The sequence below is a fragment of the Porites lutea genome, chromosome 2, assembly GCF_958299795.1.
Source record: "Porites lutea chromosome 2, jaPorLute2.1, whole genome shotgun sequence".
Lineage (NCBI taxonomy): Eukaryota > Metazoa > Cnidaria > Anthozoa > Scleractinia > Poritidae > Porites > Porites lutea.
In genome coordinates, this window is record NC_133202.1 from 52,692,441 (window position 1) to 52,713,618 (window position 21,178).

Genomic DNA, 21,178 nt, shown 5'->3' on the forward strand with positions numbered 1-21,178 from the left:
AGGACCAAAAACTGGGATTCCCAGAATACGCTAATAGTGCATACTACTTGCCCCCAAATTTAAGGCAATGGATCAATGGTTGCAGATGGTAAGCCGCTGTGGTTCAAAATTATAACCACAAATCTGCATTTTTTTAATTTCTCTCTTCGTACAAATTGCAAAAAAAAAATTCAGAGAAAAACGCCGTAAAATAATATTGAATATATGTTCTGTTGATGAGCCTAATGTTTACAGGGCTTTTAGAGAAAACACGTTTTTGCTATTGTTTTATTCGTTTTTGTCTAAGTAATTATTTCTATTTTGTTCGTTACTGAATTTTAAAAATGGCAAGTCTGCGCATGAACCTCAAGAATTGTCTGTCAAAAAATGAAAAAATCTTCCAATCACAGAGTAGCGTAAAAATACTTATCTTAACGTTAAAAACGGGCCGTCGCGCTCGTCCCAGCTGTTCTCTGCACATAAAGCTTCGGCGTTTGTTTTCCTCAGAAAGAGGTCTAACAAACGTTTGTCCTTTGATGAGATAAAGCTCACTTCAGCTTAGTGAACTGGAGGAGGTAATGTTAAACGAAAGCAAAGAGTGTTGAAGCAATTGATCTGCTGCTGTGAGTTCAGTCGAAGGCAGCTCAAGACAAGGTAAAACCCTTCAAAAACCTTTCAGTGATTTTAAAATAACATTTTCATTACCTTCGAATTTCCCAATCCCTTCTTAATAATGGTCTGTCACTGGTATTTCTCCAACAGTTCCTGTTCGAGTATTGTTTGTCCCTGCCGTTGCCTATTCTGCATTATTATTATTATTTTTTTTAAATAGAACTTTATAGTTTCACTGTTTGCAGTAGTTAATTGAAAAAGGGGTGGTACTGAAAAGAAAATCAGGTTCAAAATTCGATCAAGATGTCAAATTGTTTTTGGGGTGTCAAATGTACTTTTGGAGTAGAGACCTAATGATAGTAAAATACAGATTCACTACGGTTATCAGTGGTCGTTCTTTCCACGCCAAACCAGTATATATTGTCGTAAAATGCTGCACTTCCAGTTTATTAACCGTAAAAGACGCAAAATTGCCCATGAAAACCAGCTTTCTGATCAATTTTCGAAGTCTACAGTGATCGATGCAAGGCTTCAAAATGCGATGGGACTGTTGTCGCTCCTCAAAGCTCTTAGCCTTCAGCTGAAGTGGGCCAAAACAGGAAACAACTATCGCTTTCTCACGGGAAAAAAGAAACCACTTTTACCTTTAAAATGACAGGTGTTTGAAATGCTGTAGTCATCTCAAAATATTAGCTTTTTTTAGTTTTACACTGCTCGATATGTGAAACTCAACAGTACTGCAGGATACATACGGAGAAATATCGTAAATGACTTTTTGTAAATTTCAGTCGCGGATCGGTTCTTTCAAATGAAGATCATTTTATTGAGAACGTTTCGTCTAGCTACGTTCAGTTAAATATTCAATAATTGTACACAAAATATTTCTGAGAACTGTCAATCATATATGCATGTTTGTCGACAATTCTCCCAACGCCTCGGGTGTTTATATCAGGCTACGCGAACACAGTACGGTTAATCAGTTCTTGTTTTACAAATAGATGCTTTCCAAAATACTGATTTTTCTTGCTTAAAATGTCAGCTTAAGCGAAGAAAAATTGACACGCCTTCTTTGTAACGATTTTCCAAGTTTCAGCCGACGAAGGAATGGCTAAATAAAGTAAACTGGTTGAGTTTTGAACTCGAAAACGTTTTCAAATTCGTGCTTGCGTGATTAGAACGCGAAAAGCAAAACATCTTGACGCCACAACCATGTCTACATACCCTCATGCAAACTTTCCTCTGGGCCAATCAGAGCGTGCGTACTATCTTGGTTATTTTATAGTAGTAAATAACGGAAAGACTTTTCAAGAATTAATTAGTATACTCATTTCTCCTGTGCTATAAAAACTTGACAGATTGACTCCAACATTTAAGAGGCACTCTCCCTAAAAGCTTTCCCCTCGATTTTGAACTCGAAAAAACTTTTGCCCTATAATTTTACCATCAACACTACTATCCTAATAACGAAATTGCAGTTAGAATGAGGAAATTGTTTATTTTACTGCCATTCCCAGCATTTCATTGCTGGACGGCCGTTAGCGGCTAAAATGTGCAAATTTTAGTCTTTGTTATACAGGTTTTTAACGATCGTTTAGAAGTACTTCGGGTCATCAAATCCTAGACTATTTGCACTTCTTCTTACTGTTCCAATACCATTTAGGCATTATCTTTCTGTAATCAGCAAATCTGGTCGTCTTTATTTCGCTAATCCAATTAAGAAAGTAAACTGCACGAAAAACTGCCCCCAAATCATCAGAAATGTCTCAACTAGACCTAAAAACATGTTTTAGTTAAAGATTAATAGCTTTTTTGTCAAGTTATGCAATAAAACTTGTCGCACAACACGATTCAGAATTGAAGGTTTCAACTCAAATTTAGGTAAATGTTCAAGTTGCGTTGCGTGACGATACCGGCTGCTGTCAAAGCAAAATCCTCAGTTATTCAGATACTTACCACTTTTAAGTAAGATATGCCTCATTTTCCCACCAAAACTATATTAAAATTCCCTTTTTCAATGATATATATTGTTCAAAAATTAGTTCAGCAAGTAAAGGATACCTTTCCAAGCATTATTTAATTTCCCACTGCCCCGAACATTCGTGTTAAGTCTGTTATGTCAAGACGGAAAAATACCCTTTCAGAACCAAACCTCTTCAAGCTTAAAATGTGGTCCAGTCTGAAAAACCTGCATTGACCAGAAGTTACTCCGATCCATCATATTATAAAACTGAACGTTAGAAGAAAAGTAAGTTTCCCACTGCTTAATTAAATATGCGTGAACAGGTCAGAAAATGTTTGACTGATATCCGGATTCCGGGATCTGGAAAATTTTTGCTTGTAGGATCCGGAATCCGGGAAAATTTTGCCTATGGAATCCGGAATCCAGGGCTTTGGAATCTAGAATAGAGATCAAGTACCCCACTAAGGAATGAAATCTAGAATCCACGTTCCACTGGAAAAGACTGGAATCCAGCACCCGGAATCCAGAATAAATGGAATGGGATCCAGAATCCAAGACTGTCTTGTATTCGCTAACGTGGGGCGATAGTACTGGACTGTGAACGGCGAGTTACTATTTTTCGTTTATTTACCTTCCACTGATCCATGATTCCAATGAAATTTCAGTTAGAAGGTTTCTTCCTTTTACTGACTGTTTCTTCCTATTAAGAGTGGTCAGCTTTTGCTTTCACGCTCCAAGAGACAGTCCGGAGTCCAACTAGGCTACCTTTGTATCGCAGACAGTTAATAAAGAAGTTGGCACACGCAAATAATAAAGTTTCAACATTAATTTCGAATCGTGCAACATCAGTGAAAGTAACAAGAAAATAAAGTGTGGAAGTTCACGCGGTTTTTCCCAACTGATAAAAGTACACGAATGTCAGGACACCATTACTTCTCACCATGAAACTGTCATCCATCGAAGTTTGAACTAAGTGAAGCAGAGCCAGTACTCTCAAAAGATGGTAATCATTGACCTTACGAAAAATTAAGTGAAGCAGGTGGTGATCTGTTTCCCCAGGAGGACTCCATACAAAAGTGACGTGGGTGCTCGTCGTTTGCAGATTTTGGTCTCACTTCGGTTGTTTGGGACGGAAAGTAACTAAATATTCTCATTCAGGTATCGCTTAGGGCTGTGCATAAAGGAATTTGCAACAAAAAAAGGCCATGATGCTGACCTCACAGAAATCTCCCTTAGGGGTCAGTTTAAGCTTGAGCCACACCCACATTGTCCTCCCTTAGGGGTTAAAATTAATTTTCGCGACGAGCAGCCCCTTCACTTTTATATGGGAGTCCTCCCGGGGATTACCCACAAATATCGGAATATAAACTCGGACGATTTTGGCGGCCAACTCGTTCTTCGCCTAGAGAACCAAGAAAGGAATATTAGGACCAAGGACAGGCATGTAACTGGATTGGAGATTGCGAAGATCGTATACCATCTATTCTATAAATTATGGGATCACGTACGTATAAAATCGTAAAATCATTTCTAATATCCTTATCACTGTCAGTGATAAGATAACGACAAAAGGGCCAATGGGTATTGTCGTAATCGTAATTTCGAGTTCAGACAATGATAAACTCAGTAGTCCACTCAATTTTTTTTGATTTAAAAATATGCGGGAAGTGAAGATCCAAACATAATGAAGTTATGGACAAAAAAAGGAAGTGGCTGTAAGTCAAATATCCTGATATTAATCACTGCTGCACTATGGCAAAAGGTTACAAAGTCAGCTAATGCACTTGCACATTTGATATCATTTATGAGCTGACGGATTTGAATATCACAAGATACACGCGTGAAACAGAAAGTGAAAAGCGCATCCTTTGCATATCTAAACCTTGTGGAGTCGAAGTTAAATGGTCAAAATCGTGATAACCTACCTTTAGGCATATTACTGAGAGTACTCATGACAATTGTTTGGTACCATGGAGAATAGAGTACCCAAGTGTGACGTCATAGAACATGAAATTTGTGAAATTATGGAATTTGTTAAGATATTCTGAAAGAACAACGTCCAAGAAATACTAGCCAAAAATTTGCAATTTGGGGCAGATTGTCTCTGAGATATTAGCCCAGTTATGCTCCGATGACTCCATACAAAATCCTTCTTAATCTTACGTGGTTCCTAATCTTATGAACCGAGCCAAATTTAGAAGGATTTGTATGGAATCGTCACAGGATAACTGGGCTAATATCTCAGAGACAATTTGCCACGAATTGCTAATTTTTGGCGAGTAGGCGTCTTGGACGTTGTTCTTTCAGAATATCTTAACAAATCCCATAATTTCCCAAATTTCATTTTTATGACGTCATCACTTCGGTACTCTATTCGCCAACAGAATTTTCTATTGAAGCCCAACGTGGACAAAAACCTTTGAATTCGAACAATCAGTAGAGGTGAGAACTGACGCGAAGTCTGAATCCGGCCTTGTCGAAGGTTTCCCCAGCATGAACATTTCTCCACGTCGAGACCCCTACACTATTTTTACGTCTTTTCTCATCTCACGTGTTGTTAGCGGTTATTACCCTGTTCTTACAGACGCTTGCATTCTACTACGTTAATGATGTAAAATTCATACATCTGAAGAACAGCTGAAGGATCTAGGATCACATTTTGAAAAATCGGCCTTTGGACCCTCCGTTTGGATCCAAATTCATATTGATATCGATTTTACTAAATTAGGCGCCACCGGATTTCGTTTTTGCGACTCCGATGCGGCGCCCATTTGATAGACCAGCCTACCGCGGACAATGTTGTTGAGCCACTCAGAGAGGATCTTATTGTTTTTATGTCTCAGCATACCGAGATGCTATGACAAAGAATATAAAGACAAAAATACTTCACAAATCTTATGAAAAAAAAAATACAGAAACAAAAACAAAAAACGAGCGAGATTACATGCGAGGAAACGAAGATATGGTACAAATTTACCTGCTAAGGATTGCTCTGGACCTTAGATTAATATATAGATTTAGCCAGGGCTAAAAGCGAAGCTCCCGTTAATAAATTGATAATTTAAATCAAACAATAAACGGCAATCAAACAATAAAAATGGCAATCATGTTCGATCACAGTAGATTAGGCCTGGAAAACAAATAGACCTATTTGTGTATTGTATTTGCATTAGCTGTTGCATCATAATGTGGCATTCACCAGTGGATAATTGGACAACCCCGAAATATAATTTTACGAAACACACGCGCCACGATAGTCCTTGGTGGCAGCCAATTTACACGTTGCATTCCTCTGTCTAAAAGAGAGGCCAAAATAAAAAATCAGGCCGGATTTTTTGTGTTCGACAAGTTTAGGTTACCAGTAAATCTTGGCGACGAATCTGGTGGCGTGTAAACCAGCCTTTTAAACATACTTTTTCTCATCACCTCTCAGGTAAACAGTACTATGAGGCCCTTTTTTTATCATACAGACCTCGGACAGAATTTGTTCTTTTTTGCCCTATTTAAACCTATAATTCTGCAATTTTTCACAATGTTGCAAGAGAATTTACACTCATTCAATATCCACGACGATCAAAGCACGCGCTTCCTTTGTACAAAAAATTATAGCATTGAATTATAAAACGTTTTCATGAAGAGAATTCTATAATGCCGGGACTTTTCAGTTAAAAAAAAATCTGGTCCTATGTGATATGCAGGGTAATAATTATGGGCTTTTAATGAAAACGATAAAAAGAATTCCCAAAATCACTTTTCGGCCAGCCGGACGGGTTCTCACTTTTGACAGACACCAAATTTGCAGTGCGATTAATAGAGTTACCATTTACGTTTCAACATGATAGAGAAATTGTTATGTTTAGGTTTTATTTTCCTTTATTTATTAAACTGTGTATGGTTTTGTTATGTGTAATCTTTAAAAGCGAGTGATATTTACGCGCGGCGTTTTGAGTATTCCTCCATGCGATGATTATGTTCGACTGGAAACAACCGGTGCAGCGATAAAAATTGCGAAAGAGGCTAGACTACTAACAATCAATAAAATAATATAATTCGGTGAAACACGTACAGAGACAATAATTTTCATTCACGAAGTGAAGTATTGAGAGTAAAGGGTCTCTGAAAATCATGAGTCAGGTAAGCAGCTTATTTATGTTTTAAGCGGGCTTCCCGGTGTTTGCTCTTTTTCAAGATGAACTCGAGGCAAGAAAATCGCTCAGAGCTTTCTGTTTACAGCCGAAATCATAACTAAATAATCGTCGGAACCTTTTCTTTGAATCTGCGGTCAAAAAATGTCTAAAGGCTTTTTAAACCTGATACTATTGTTGGTTAGATCATTGCTCGTATATAAACTTAAGCCACATAAACCGCACGCTCGACTTCAGGAAACCGAAAAAAACACATCAAAGACAATAATTGCTCAGGCTTACCAGTCGAGATGCTGCTTCTGAAGGTCATCAAGTGTTCCAGAATCGCTTGAGACTTTTCAACCCTCTTATGCCTCAAGCAAGGGCAAGTGAGTAAGCTCATTTTTGAAAACGATGCCATCCGAAATCGGATTTCCAATGACTTTGACAAGCGGTACATTTGTCAACGAAAAGCGCAATAAACAAACCAGCCATGAATTAAATTTAGAACAATCTTGATAGCAGCTGAATTTCATTTTGTACACCAAGTAGAAAAAGACAGTTTAAAACATCACAAGATGACACAAAACTCTGTCAGCGCCAGCTATCAGTAAGCAAGTTTCCATACGCTGCATAAATTTTCCGCATGAACTCACCTGTCAAATTTTGACCAATCAGAACATAAAAATTGGACGTAGAGCGTGATCAACAAGTGACAGTGAGAAAAGTCAAAAGCGATTGCCCTCCTTGCATGTAAATGTAAAAGCCGGTTGAATTTTCGCGTCCGAGGTCAGTTCGATATCAACATTTTAAAAATGCGGCTCATGAACACGACTTATTTCATATGCATTTAAAAAAAATTGAACTTGAACTTGAAATTGAGCCTGCGATCATTTGAAAAGTAGCCACTTGTCAGCGGATACCTTCAAAACACACTCGAACTTAGGGTAGGTACTTTAAGTAGGGTTAGTGGGTCAATAATTGAGCCCGCGATACGGTCAGTCGATACTGGTCAGCAGAAACACTATTTTGACAGCTGTCAATTAATCAAAACATGGATGTACAATATCAGGTTGTAGGCTCCCAAACTATGTAGAAAGTGTGAGATTAAACATTGGTATGCCTGTGGTGCGGGCGGATGGAAGGTCGGGTGGTCGGTGTACGGTCACGTGATTGCCGCATTTTCTAGGATGGATAGATTTTCTAAGCTATGGGGCTTCGAATTAAGCCCGTGATGAAATAAAATATCAGCGCAAAACTTTAAACACTACGTGACCTCAATGGATAGAAAAATGAGCCCGCGATACACTCAGGTAATGATGGTCAGCGTATACTCTAGTTTGACAGCTGTCAATTAACCTTCATTAGAATGGTGAATATTCGAATTAACAGACTACGGGTGTGAGTAAGACATATCCGTCCGGCATGTATTGGAAAATGCCAGATCGTGTACCTGAGCGAACCTGAGCCCACGATATTAGTTTTCTGATAGTGGTCTGCACATGCCCCATTTTGACAGCTGTCAATCGACCTTAATTTGGCTTGCTTGCTAATACAAGTTTAAACGGCTGTCAGCCAACTGACAGCCTTGCCCGGGGTAGTTTCGTTTTTATGTTGAATTGGTAAGTCTGACATATTATATCAGCTTATATGTAGGGGCAAACGACTGGTCTTTCATCTGAGCCCGCGAGATGGACATGTGATAATTGTCAGCGGATGTCTGATTTTGACAGCTGTCAATCTAATCGTACTCATACGGATGGCTTACATAACTAAGAGGCTAGTCAAGTTGTGCAAGATCTATTGTGACATTTGACATCGGCTTACATGAGGTGTGTGTACGAGTGGGCAGGCGTACGCTACGTCATAACCAAATTTTCTCGGATGGATAGTTTACCAAATTTTCTTACCCATGGTGCTCCGCTGCGCGCGCGAGAGCTCCGCTATAATTTCGTCCGGTTCAAATGCATCATCGCTGTCAGAATCATCACACCGCGGTGATTCCCTACACTATTTTTGAGCAGTTTTCAATCGGCGTAATTCCTGGCGCGAATCCTCACAATGTTCTTGGCAGTGACCATGCTTCCCTTGACGCCAATGACTACCATAGGATCCGGGTCATACAGAGGTGTCAGGCTGATTTTACGTTCCCGCTTACACCGTCTCCCCGACTTTAATTTTCATCACGGCTGTGTGTCTTCTTTTATCAGCATATTGCTTCATCTTCTGTTTTTGTTCACAGTCACGACAGCGAATCATCGTGTCATCCCTATATTTAGGCTGTCCCTTGACTTCAGGGAACTTTCCACGTAATTCCCTTCCAAACATGAGCCTGTTCGGGCTGACTCCAGTTGTCGCATGCTCAGTTGCTCTGTATGCCCTGATTCCCCGGTTCACTTCATCCCTCACAGGTTTGCCTTCCAAAGAGGCGATCCAAGCGGTCTTCTTTATTCTCTGCATAAACCTTTCTACATCGGTGTTGGCTTCTGCCCATCCGGGTGTCACTTTTCGGTGCTTAAACCCTCCTCTTTTGCGTATTCTTCGAATTTATGGCTATTGAAGGGCGGTCCGTTATCTGATTTGATTTCTTTTGGCACTCCATATGTGTCGTACACCCTCTTGAATGTCGGTATTGTTGCTTTCTCGCTCGTGAACCCTACGAATTCAACCACTGGGTATCTGGCATATTGACAGTAGAATACGAGGGCGAGCTCACCACTCGCCATTGGTCCGTAAAAATCCACGCTGACCTTCTCCCACGGTCCTTCCGATAGGTCTGTCATCAGTAGTGGCTCGCGATGCGTTTGCGGCGTGTTAGATTGGGAGGCGATGCAAGTGGATACGAACTTGTCACATTGTGAGTCCATTTCGGGGAACCATACATGTGCTCTCAAAAGCTGTTTTGTTCGCACGTGGCCCTGATGACCCTCGTCGCAATTTCCACCATTCTATGTCTGGGTTTTGCGGGCACAACGATCCGAACCCCTCTCAAGACAATCCCGTCTACTATGGTTAGTTCATGGAAAACGTACCGAAATTCGCGTGTCCTTGTATCATTTTTGTCTATCCAGCCTTGGTAGCCATAATGCCGTACCTCCTTAGTCGTTCTCAATTCAAACTTGGAGCACTCGTGAAGTGGGTGCCGTGATGTGTAATCTGATATGTTCTCTTTCCCAGGACGGTACTTTACTACGAATCATAGTCCATCATACGGTTGACGATCCTTTGGACCCGGATGGAGGTTGTGTGGATGGGTTTGTTGAACATACTTTGCAGAGGCTTGTGGTCAGTCACGATCTTAAAGGGTCTTCCATACAGGAACAGGTGAAATTTCTTGCACCCAAAATCACCTGCTAAAGCTTCTAATTCAATCTGGCTATATCGTTTTTCCGGGTCGGTAAGGCTCCGACTGGCATATTGCACCACTCTCCAGCATTGTTCTCCAGGCTTTCTGTGCGTAAGTGTTGCGGCCAAACCCACAGGGCACCCATCAATATGAAGCTCGTGCTCCGCCTGGGGATCAACTTATGCTTGGACTGTGTCGTTACTGAGCATGTTCTTAAGTTCTTCGAATGCTTCAGAGTGTTCCGGTTTCCATTCGAATTTTCCGGTCACTAGCTCAACCAGTTTGCACGCCGCTTTCTGATACTGTATGGCTTCCATGAATCGCGAACTAAATCTAACCGTACAGACGAATGAGTTAAGTTGGGCTGCATTTCTAGGGCGTCCCGCAGATTTAATGGCTTTCACTTTGCATGGGTCTGGAGATACTCCATCTTTAGAGAACATTAAGCCATAGTGGACCACGCGATCTTTTCTGAATTCACATTTTGCTCTGTTGAATGTGACATTCTTTTCGCGGCTTCTCTCGAGCAATGCTACCAGGTTTGACTCGTGTTCTTTTTTGTCACGCCCATGCAAAATGATGTCATCACTTATGTTTAAAACTCCCTTCAGGTCGTGCGTCAATTCCTCTCTGATCGTCTCTTGAAATATCTCTGTAGCTGACCTTATACCATAGTTGAGCCTTTTATATCTGTACGAGCCAATGGGAGTTGAAAAGGTCGTTACGTTCCGCGAACTCTCTTTGAGTTCAAGTTGGTGGTATCCTTTGCTCATATCCAGGTGGGAAAACACCGTTGACCCGCTCAGCTCATTGACCACGTTGTTTATTGTGGGCTGCTGGGTGTGCCTGCGGGGTATTGCCTGATTTGCCACGCGCATGTCCACGTTCAGACGTATCTGGCTCTGATCTTTCTTGGGCGGTGACACCCATCCCGTAGGTTCGTTGACTTTTTCAATAATGTCTTGTTCCATAAGATGCTTTATTTCTTCTTCCATCTTCTAGCGTACGCTGAACGGTTGCCGGCGTGGTGGCTGTGCAATCGGCTTAAAATCGGGGTCTACATTCAAATCGACCTGGATTCCCTTTAGCTTTCCAATTCCTTGAAAACGGTCCTTGTATTTCTCTAGCACTTCATTCAGGTTGTCTGTCCCTTCTGACTGGTTGCTTTCTGTTGCAATTGAATTGGTCACTAGAATCATTCCGAGGTCTCTCGTATCATTGTACCCGAGCAACCGTTCGGTGCGGGTGTCTCCTTTTATTAGCTGCCACGTGATCACTTTCATTTTTGTCTTAGATTCCGTAAGCGCTTCAAAACAACCCAGAACAGGCAGGGTGTGTGCTTTTGAAGCTGCCCCGTATGGTTTTATTTGGCATCTTGACTTTCTAACCTTTAGTCTTTTATCTAGGCCGTATTTCTCGAACCTTACCTCATCCATAGCGTTGACCGTAGCACCGCTGTCAGGTAGTACCGTAATGTCAACGCCGCTAATAAGCACTGTTTTTAGGGGCCTATTGTGTGCCTGTCCCACGGGGTTCACCTCTTGCAGCGTGCACGTGGACTCTTCATCACTGCTGTCAGACGATGTGTCACTTATTTGCTCGCCTCCTTGGGCTAATTTAATTTCTTGCTTGTCTTTGCAACACTTTGCAAAATGGTTTCTTTTGCCACATCGCGTACACTGTTTTCCAAAAGCCGGGCATTTTCTTTGTCCACCTTGGTGTAGCCAATGTTTCCGGCAATTAAAACACAGTTTTTCTTTACTTTTGTCGACAGTGGTTTTATTGATTTCTTGCTTGACAGTCACTTCGGTCATCGTTTGGTTTTCTACTCTTGTAGCGTGTTGATCCGCGCTCTCAAGACCACGAGCGTATTTGAGAGCTTCAGCTAGCGTTAGTTAGTCTTGCAAAAGCTTTCTTCTCACTCTCTTTGAATTGCCTTTCGTTATCATGGCCATTAATATCTCTGTGTCCAACCACCCTGCCGGAAAATCACAGTGTTCGCCTTCTGCTTTTAGCCTAGCGATGAACAAGTCCCAGGTTTCATCTTTTCCCTGTATAGTGCAACGAAATTTGTGTATATTGAACAGCCGGTTTTGCGATTCTTTGAACTTGTTCAGTAGTGCGGTGATAGCTCCGTCCAAATACGTTCCCGTATCGTCAAGCTGTTCGAATATATCTAGCGTGGCTTCGCCTATCGAATCTAGGAATAATGATCGTTGTTGGTGCTTGTCTGTGATGTTGTAGGCTTTCAAGTGGTTGTCCTTGAACCGCTTAGCATATTTTGAGAAGCGCGAGTATACCGTTTCGGGGTCATTCCGAACGTAGCCTGCGAAAACATCCGTTTCTCCTCGCTCTTCGCTGTCGGGGACGTTTAGCGAGGAGGAACGTCTGCGACTTAGCGGCAGAAATTCCATACTGATGACGCAATCCAATGTTTACATAATAAATCCAGCAGTCATGGGGTTCCAAATACAAATTTGTCCAATTTTACGTGTCTTCTGGTCGATTTTGGTAGTGTTGTCTTCATCTGCTAACGAGCTCCAGCAAAACTCAAATGCTTCTTCTAGAGAAGACTATATTCCATAATTATTGACTGTTTAGTTAGAGATTCTTCGCGTTTACATTTGACCTTTGTGGCCTTTTGTCTTTTGTCTGTCATTCGTAAACAATTGCTAAAACAATGTAACTACTTCGTCGACCAATCAGCGCTTCTGACCGGATTTCGGACAGATTTTACGTCATCAGTATGGAATTTCTGTCGCTAAGTCGCAGACGTTCCTCCGCGCGAAACGTCCCCATCGGCGAAGAGCGAGGAGAAACGGATGTTTTCGCAGGCTATTCCAAACGTCGAATTCGGGAAATTGTTTGCATCCAATGTTTACCGCCATTCCACTTTTACCTCGTCGCCAATTTAATGTCGGGCTTACATCGTATATGTTTCACAATCGATTCGTAAAGCTACTGCTCGCGTCCGTTACTTCCTACGTTCTGATACAACATAGTATTTTCTAAAATAACAACACCTAATATGCATACTATTAGTGTCACTAGGCGTGTCACGCATGCGGTCACGCCATTACAACGCCCAGCTTTACTGCTCATTCAAGCTTCATGATCAAGCGGCTTCAGTGCAAGCAATTGAGTCTTGTTTGATGCATGGATGCTTGCAAGCATGTTAAGGCTGAACAGGGATAAAACTGAGCTCCTAGTGATTGGACCAAAGCACAAAGTCAACCCACCTATTAAGGGTATTCATGTGGCTGGTGAATACATTGAAGTCTCTAGTAATGCTAGAAATAAAGGTGTAATTTTTGATGCCCATGTCAACTTAGAGAAGCATGTTATAAAGACCTGCAAAACGGCCTTCTATCATTTACGAAATATAGCAAAGATAAGAAACTGTCTCTTTCAGGGCGCCAAAATATGTAGCACTGATCTCTTTCAGCCCTATACTCCGACGAGGCAATTACGATCTTCTTCAAAATGTCTGCTTGTAACACCAAAGTCTAATCTCAAGTTTTACGGTGACTGATCTTTTCAAGTTGCTGCGCCCAGGCTCTAGAACTCCCTAACCGATGACATAAGATCAATCCAGAACCTTAGAATAAGATTAAAACACTACTTTTTAGAGAGGCTTTTATTAGTTAGTTGACTACTCTTTTTTCTTTTATTGTATATTTTTCCTTAGTTAATCTTAGCAAGTCGAATGTGTCTTATTTTTTAGAAATTAATATCTAAAACTGTTATATATTTTCTTTAATAACTCAAATATATACATTTTTTATTTCTTAGAATTACGATTATAGTAAAGCGCCATTGAGCTCCGGGAAATAGCGCTACATAAATTTTTCTATTATATGGCTGAGTCTGTTTTCGCCATGCGATTGGTCAATTTGCGGTCCGTAACTTGCTATACGGACCAAAATTTCAAAGAAAATGCTCATTTCGGAGCTCTAAATCTCTTCACCTCGGAAAAAAAGGTTGAAATTAAGTTACAAGACGTCTATCAACATTGAGGACTTAGATTTGACTTTGTCCCTTAACATTTTAAACTGTGTGTTTATTGTGAACGACGGCGATGAAAAAACTAACTCGTAATCTTATCGAAGAGGATTCTAGTCAGTGTTTGAAAATTTTGTCGTAGTACACAGTTAAGAAGAGGAAAATCGACTGGCAGATTCGAGATGTTTTGCCTAAGAGAAAATGAGTAATTACTTCGACAAATATGATAACAAACGTGCCTGCACCCGATCATCTTGACGAGCTTCTTTGTCATTTACAGTGTTTTTCCAAAGACCAACGAAAGAAAGATAGAAGCCACTCCGAGCCAGACACAATGTCCAGTTTTCAAAAGAATCCAGCGTCGCATTGGCGAGTGAATTTTTACAGTGCCCTTAGTTTTGACCGAATATACTTAAACTATGTCTGTAAACCCTGAGGACTGGAATGTTTACTTTGCCTTTCCAGATTTTAACCTAGCTTTGTTTGAACGAGAACGAAACTGATGTAAAAAGTGAATCGTAACCTTTCCGTGGAAGAAAATATGGTCCGTGTTTGAAAATGTTAACGCAGATCACGCTTGAAGACGAGAATGAACTGGCAAAAATTTGAGAGGTTTTCACAAAAAAATTAACAAGTGAATCTTCGTCAATGGCAATAAACTTACCTTGAAAAGCTTCTTTGCCTTTTGCACTGTTTTTTTTTTGAGAACCAACGGAGGAAAGATAGAAACGACTTCGAGAAAGACACAGTGCCCGGTTTCCAAAATACTCCAGCGTTACATTAAAGAGCTAAAACTTACAGGGCTCTTAGTTTTGACCAAAGAAACTTTTTCAACATGGTGAATTTGTTTTCTCGGAAACCCTTTGTTGTGTGCTATTATTTTCGTGAGCCAATAAAAACTTTCTTTCTTGAGGCCTGTCAAATGACTGTCAAATCGCGCGTCCTGCACTTGTTTCCGGTCCCTGAAACTGGAAGAAGCGGCATATAATAATCATCTTCTTAGCCTCGTTTTTTCGGTCCTTACTGTAAATTACGGATCCTAGTTCTTTCCATCGATTTATGGCCCGCGCGTTTCGAGGCCGCCTCGAAGTAGAAGTACTTACGGTAAGAAATCGCTGCTAATTTCAGATGCATTTCCCTAAAATCAAATCAGTTCCTCCTACCCTTGCTCTTTTTATAAAATAGTTAACCTTTTAAACATTTCTTATCGTCGTGATTTTTTAGTTTCTTAACCGTTATCCTCAATATGTAAAGATATATTTCTGCTGAAAAAAGAATACGAGACCGCGTTTGATCAGTCGAGCGGGCTAATGATTTTCTTCCTGCTGCGGTCACTCTAATTAAAGCTTAATAAACATGTGGGGTTTCTTGGTCACGTCTAGATTGTGAATTAAATTGAATATTTGATTGGCATCGTCGTCGTGTACTGTTAAAAGTAACAGGTGCAGGAGAACTTTTCTTTTTTCAATCCCAAAACATGAAAAAAATCATTGTAAAAATCCAATAAGGTAATTAAAATACTATAAAGGTATATTATGGGAGATGTTATAACATACATACATACATACATACATGTTTTTTATTTGGAGTCGCATATGACAATATGGCCGCAATATGACAATTTTGGAGGGGAGGGGGGAGTACAACGTGTTGATTGTGCCAAGTTCACCCTTACTGTGTCCTATAATGGTAATGCAATCATAAAAGATATGTAGAGATAAAATACGCAAAAAATGAATAACAAATGAAATGATGAATAATGAATAATGAACCACAAATGTTGTCAAAACGAGCAAGGCTCGCAACATTTGCTATATAGGTCACTATTGTAGACTATTTGAATTTGCTTATTGCAGCAGCGTAAATGGAACACAATCAAACTACGAACTTCAAAACCATTCCTAACTTTTTCTTCAGTCGCTGAACAAACTGGCCGTTGTCGAGAAGTTATTTTGGTAGTCGACCACGCACTGTAGTGGATGTTGCTATTGTAAAGAAGTTTAAACAAGAGTTAATGAATGGGCTACCAGCCGGGACAAAATAAAGAGACCGCGCACTCTGAGGGTTTTTTGTCTCTGTGAGTTACTCGTAACCAAATCTCAAAGGGTACCACTGGAATATAAGGAGCAAGAAACATCAAATTCAAGATCTTACCTTCGATTATTAATGCCAGCTTATCGGATTTCACTGGGTTTTTCGCGCTGAAAATCAGCCAAAACTCGCAATTTTGGTATGGATTTTCACGTGCGCAGACTTTCACGGAAAGATTAAAACCAATGTTTGTAAAAATTGCGAATGGTACCACCTGATATGTTGACAATCGTTCGTCTGTCTTTAAAACCAACACAGTCTTTTAAACCAAGGAATGTGAAAAAAAAAAAAAACTTTTTTTTCGTTTTCCTTTGAATTTGACCTGAACCCATGAGGGGTAGACAGCGCGAAAAAAATTTCCAGAAAACGTCTTTGGAAGCCAAACAAATTTCTCCCCGAGCTCGGCCGACATCTTTTCTATTTTCAAACTTGTTTCCAGTACTTTATGACCGGTTTGTTGTTTTTACCTCGTGTATGCTTCATTTAATTTAGAAGTGTCTCGCGTAAGAGGATGAGCGTAAAGTTGTTTCAACCTTATGTTACGTTTATTCAACCTTTAAGCCAAGTGCGTAAATCTTTACCAACCTCGGCGTACCTTGGAAAGTTGCCGTAAATGAGTTAGTTGTGTTTTTATTAGGTAAAGTTTAATTTTTCCTAAATTTCAGTTTTCATGCCATTTAACCTCACTGTCGAAAGTCGACATAGTTTTGGCTAACTGATATCGTTAAGAATCAGAGTTCGTATATTTCTTGACACACCGCAGAAGACGTGTCCGGGCCACGATTTGTCCTGATTTTTTACGACAGAAGTATCAGACACGGACACTCTCTGAAACGCCGCGTTTCATGACACCTCGCGTGTCGGTATACGATTTGCTAAGTGCCATGGAGTATCGTGGCCCTATAAATTCCACTAAATTACTTTTTTCACGTAGTGTGTAGGTTCGACTGTATATTTACATAAGAGGATTTTAAATGTAAATGTAACACTGTGATCCATCCTTTTTTGGATGATCAGTTGGAGGTGTAGTTCTTGGCAGAACAACTACAACGAAATAAAAGCCTGGACGCAATCTTGCAATAAAACCATGTTTGTGCACTGATCAGCACATAAACGAAAGGCTTATAAAAACTAGTGTCTTAAAAAGGTTTGGTGCACAGTAAGGAAATATGTAGCTCAAAATTTCTCTGAACTAAACTTACAATTGGTCCGTTACGCATACGCAATGTTTATATCAAATTGTTTCCAGGAAGGCAACTTGGGCTGGTTAAAATTTACGTCTCTCATCGGTGTCAGGTGTGATGATCATCTCTCTTGGTCGTAGGCCGGGGGAGGGGCACTCCATTATAATTGATGACCTATACTGAGAAGCTTCGTCCGAAAGGGGTACCTTTTTCAGGCTTCAGGTATATGAAAGAGTAACAACACACGAGTTCAAGCACGTGTAAGAGGGCTGGAATCTATGATTTATATATTTTAAAGGTCCTTTCCTTTTCTGTCAAAAATGGTATATAAAAGGCCTAAGGGGTTGAACCTTGGGGCGGAGCCTCTCCGTATAAAACTGTGTTAATGTAATTACTCAAGATTCTTCTGCAGACACTCTCTTGGTATTAATGGCAAAGCCCTGCGCTGGTTCAAGTCCTACCTTGGGAATCGTAAACAAAATGTCAATGTGAAGGGGACAACATCGTGTAGCAAGGACTTGCGATGTGGCGTGCCCCAAGGATCTCTGCTGGGGCCTATATTGTATGTATTGTACACGTCCCCGCTTGGCGACATTAGGGACCTTAAGCAAAGACGTTTTTGAGCGACGCACGTCAACCGGAAGTGAGGCCTTCTCCCTTTTTATATGCCTTGACGCTAACAAACTTGTATTGCTGAGTTTCTTTTCTCTTTTAAAGACGATTTACCCGAGAGTTTCAACCAAACCGCTCCCCAATGATGCAAAAAGTCCACTTCCGGTTGACGTCCGTCGCTCAAAAACGCTGTTGCTTAAGCTCCCTATTGTCATAAGTCATGGCCTATTATGTCATTTCTACGCTGATGACACCCAGCCTTACTGCTCATTCAAGCGTCATGATCAAGCGGCTTCAGGGCAAACAATTGAGTCTTGCTTAAATGATATTGATGCATGGTTGCTTGCAAGCATGTTCAAGCTGAACAGGGATAAAACTGAGCTCCTAGTGATTGGACCAAAGCACAAAGTCAACCCACCTATTAAGGGTATTCATGTGGCTGGTGAATACATTGAAGTCTCTAATAATGCTAGAAATATAGGTGTAATTTTTGATTCCCATGTCAACTTAGAGAAACATATCACGAACACCTGCAAAACGGCCTTCTATCATTTACAAAATATAGCAAAGATAAGAAACTGCCTCTCTCAGGATAATACTGAGACACTTGTTCATGCATTTATTTCATCTGAGTTGGATTTCTGTAATGCTCTTCTATATGGCTTACCCCAATGGGTTATTGATAAGCTATAGTATGTACAAAACTGCATGCGCTGCTCGACTGGTGACTAGAACTCGAAGCTCAGAACATATAACACCAGTTCTTCGTAGAGTACACTGGCTACCAGTCAGACAATGAATTACGTACAAAATACTACTTCTTACGTACAAAGCACTGAATGGCATGGCGCCAAAATATATAGCACTGATCTCCTTCAGCCCTATACTCCGACCAGGCAATTACGATCTTCTTCAAAAAATCTGCTTGTAACACAAAAGTATAATCTCACGTTTTACGGTGACAGATCTTTTCAAGTTGCTGCAGCCAGGCTCTAGAACTCCCTAACCGATAACTTAAGATCAATCCAGAACCTTGATGGTTTTAAGAATAAGATTAAAATACTACTTTTTAGAGGCTTTTATTAGTTAGTTGACTACCCTTTTTTTCTTTTATTGTATATATTTTCCTTAGTTAATCTTAGCAAGTCGAATGTATCATATTTTTGAAAAATCAATTTCTACAACTGTTACATATTTTCTTTAATAACTCAAATATATTTTTTCTATTTTTGAGCATTACGATTATTGTAAAGCGCCATTGAGCTCACGGAAATGGCGCTATATAAATTCTTGTATTGTTATATTATTATTGTACTCCCTGCCCGCTCCTAGGACTGTGATCTGTATGCAGCACTTCGTGTCTTAGGGTGTGGCAAAGGCGGGGAAAATCAAAGCCAGTGTTGTATTCAACATCTATTTGACAGCCGTTAAAGTAGGGTTGACTGTACTCAACTCCATTCAAAAATGTTTAAAATTCTTTAGTTACAATTTTTTGAACGAAAATTATACTTGGGTAACTTAAATTCGGCTTTACATAATTTTTCTTATGCTGGTCAGTACTATAAATAATCTGTTGTACTGTTTTTACTGTATCTATTTTTCTTTGTCATGACATACAATTGTACTAAGGAGCGTAATATTAGTCTGCCTAAATGTGCCCCTCTCCTACTTAGTATTATTTCATTTTCTGTAATTAATAGTGTTTGCAATTAATGCTAATTGGAGGAAAAATACGAATACAAATACAAATACGTGATTTTTCCAGGTTACCTAGACAACCATTCACTGTAAAGGCAGTGTGCAGCTACGTCCTTCCCTCAGAAAAAAAGGGCTGCAAGGCAATGGCTACCAACAGCAGTGGAATTGCTCGTTTAATTCCAAAATCACAGTGCATTCCATGGATTATTGTGCTCATTATGGAGTCTCTCTCGGTAGTCATCTTAAATCTCTTGATTGTCATTGTATTTGCGAAACTTCGACAACTCCAGCGTCGTGGTACATACTTACTAATTCGGAATCTGGCGATAGTCGATCTCTTGGCTGGAGGAATATCAGGCCCTTTGCAAATTGAAAGGATTAATTTGGAGGACTGTGATATATGGGAACTGGATGAGACGGCTTACAGATTTGACTGGAAATTATGTTTAAAATTTGCTCTGCTTCATTTATTTCACTTTGCCTCCATTGCCAACCTAGTTGCTATTTCTTTAGAGAGAATGCACGCAACATTATGCCCTTCAAGGCATCTTTTCTTGAAAAAATGGGTTTATCTATTTATTATAGTTGTCATTTGGGTAACGGCCGCCATCAGAGAGGCTATTCAGATTGCACTGATGACACATGGACATCCTGAATTAGAAATGATACTTAATTCTACCTTATATACACCGTTTTACGTAATTGCTGTTGCTCTCATTTGCATTTCATACATTTCCATTTTTGTCAAGATTCGACGCAGTCCGCTCCCCCACCCCCAAAGAAATGGAGTGATCAACAGCGAACGACGCATAACTTCCACCCTCTTCATTGTTACGGTTGTATCCCTTTTGGCGTTGCTACCAGTTATGATATATTTGTTTGTGACCACTTTTATCCATCCTTTACGGCCATACTTTCACGCAAGAATGATAGTTTTAGTGTTTTTCTTCGGCAATTCGTTAGCAAATCCTATCATATACGCCATGAAGATGCAGGGAGTCCGCGCAGGCCTGGTAGAATTATTTAGCAGGTCTACAAACCACGACAACGCAGCCACTTTTCCACTTCGACGTAACTAAAGCGACCCAGTATCTGGTCCATACATTTTCCCTTGTGATTGCCGCTTTCAAGTGGTGGATGCCATAATACTCAACGTAAAAAAGCTTTCTGTCATGAATAGGAGTCGTCTCGTATTAGCGTACAGTAAATGAAAAAATAAAATTACAATAGGGCATAAAAAAAAACAAGCACTCTCTTCAAACAGGATAAGAAAGGACGTCTAATTTAAGCCGTAGTTCAGTTTACATTTATGTTCGGGAAAGGGCCTGTCGTCAGTTGCCTATTAAAAGTGGGAATTGGAGCAAATCGGTGTCAGAGTGTTTTGGTAAGAGAAACTGTGATTCGATTCAGTTTCGAAAATTCAGTGTCTCAAATCCAGTTAGAAATGGCAACGTCGACCTGTTTACTTAACGAAAAATGTCATTTAAAGTTTGACTCAGTATTACTCACCGGATGAATCCATTATGGCCCTTAATAAAAATGATTGGTCAACACTTATATGCAATAAACT

The 21,178-nt window shown here is 40.2% G+C and overlaps 1 protein-coding gene across 1 annotated transcript; it reads left to right on the top strand.

Annotated features, from left to right (window-relative positions):
* Positions 1 to 578: 578 nt before the first annotated feature.
* On the top strand, positions 579 to 21,161 carry LOC140927188 (uncharacterized). Its single transcript, XM_073376836.1, has 2 exons — positions 579 to 633; positions 19,676 to 21,161. The coding sequence occupies exon 2, from the start codon at positions 19,752 to 19,754 to the stop codon at positions 20,685 to 20,687; it is 936 nt and encodes a 311-aa protein (XP_073232937.1). The 5' UTR covers positions 579 to 633; positions 19,676 to 19,751; the 3' UTR covers positions 20,688 to 21,161.
* The last annotated feature ends 17 nt before the right edge of the window (positions 21,162 to 21,178 follow it).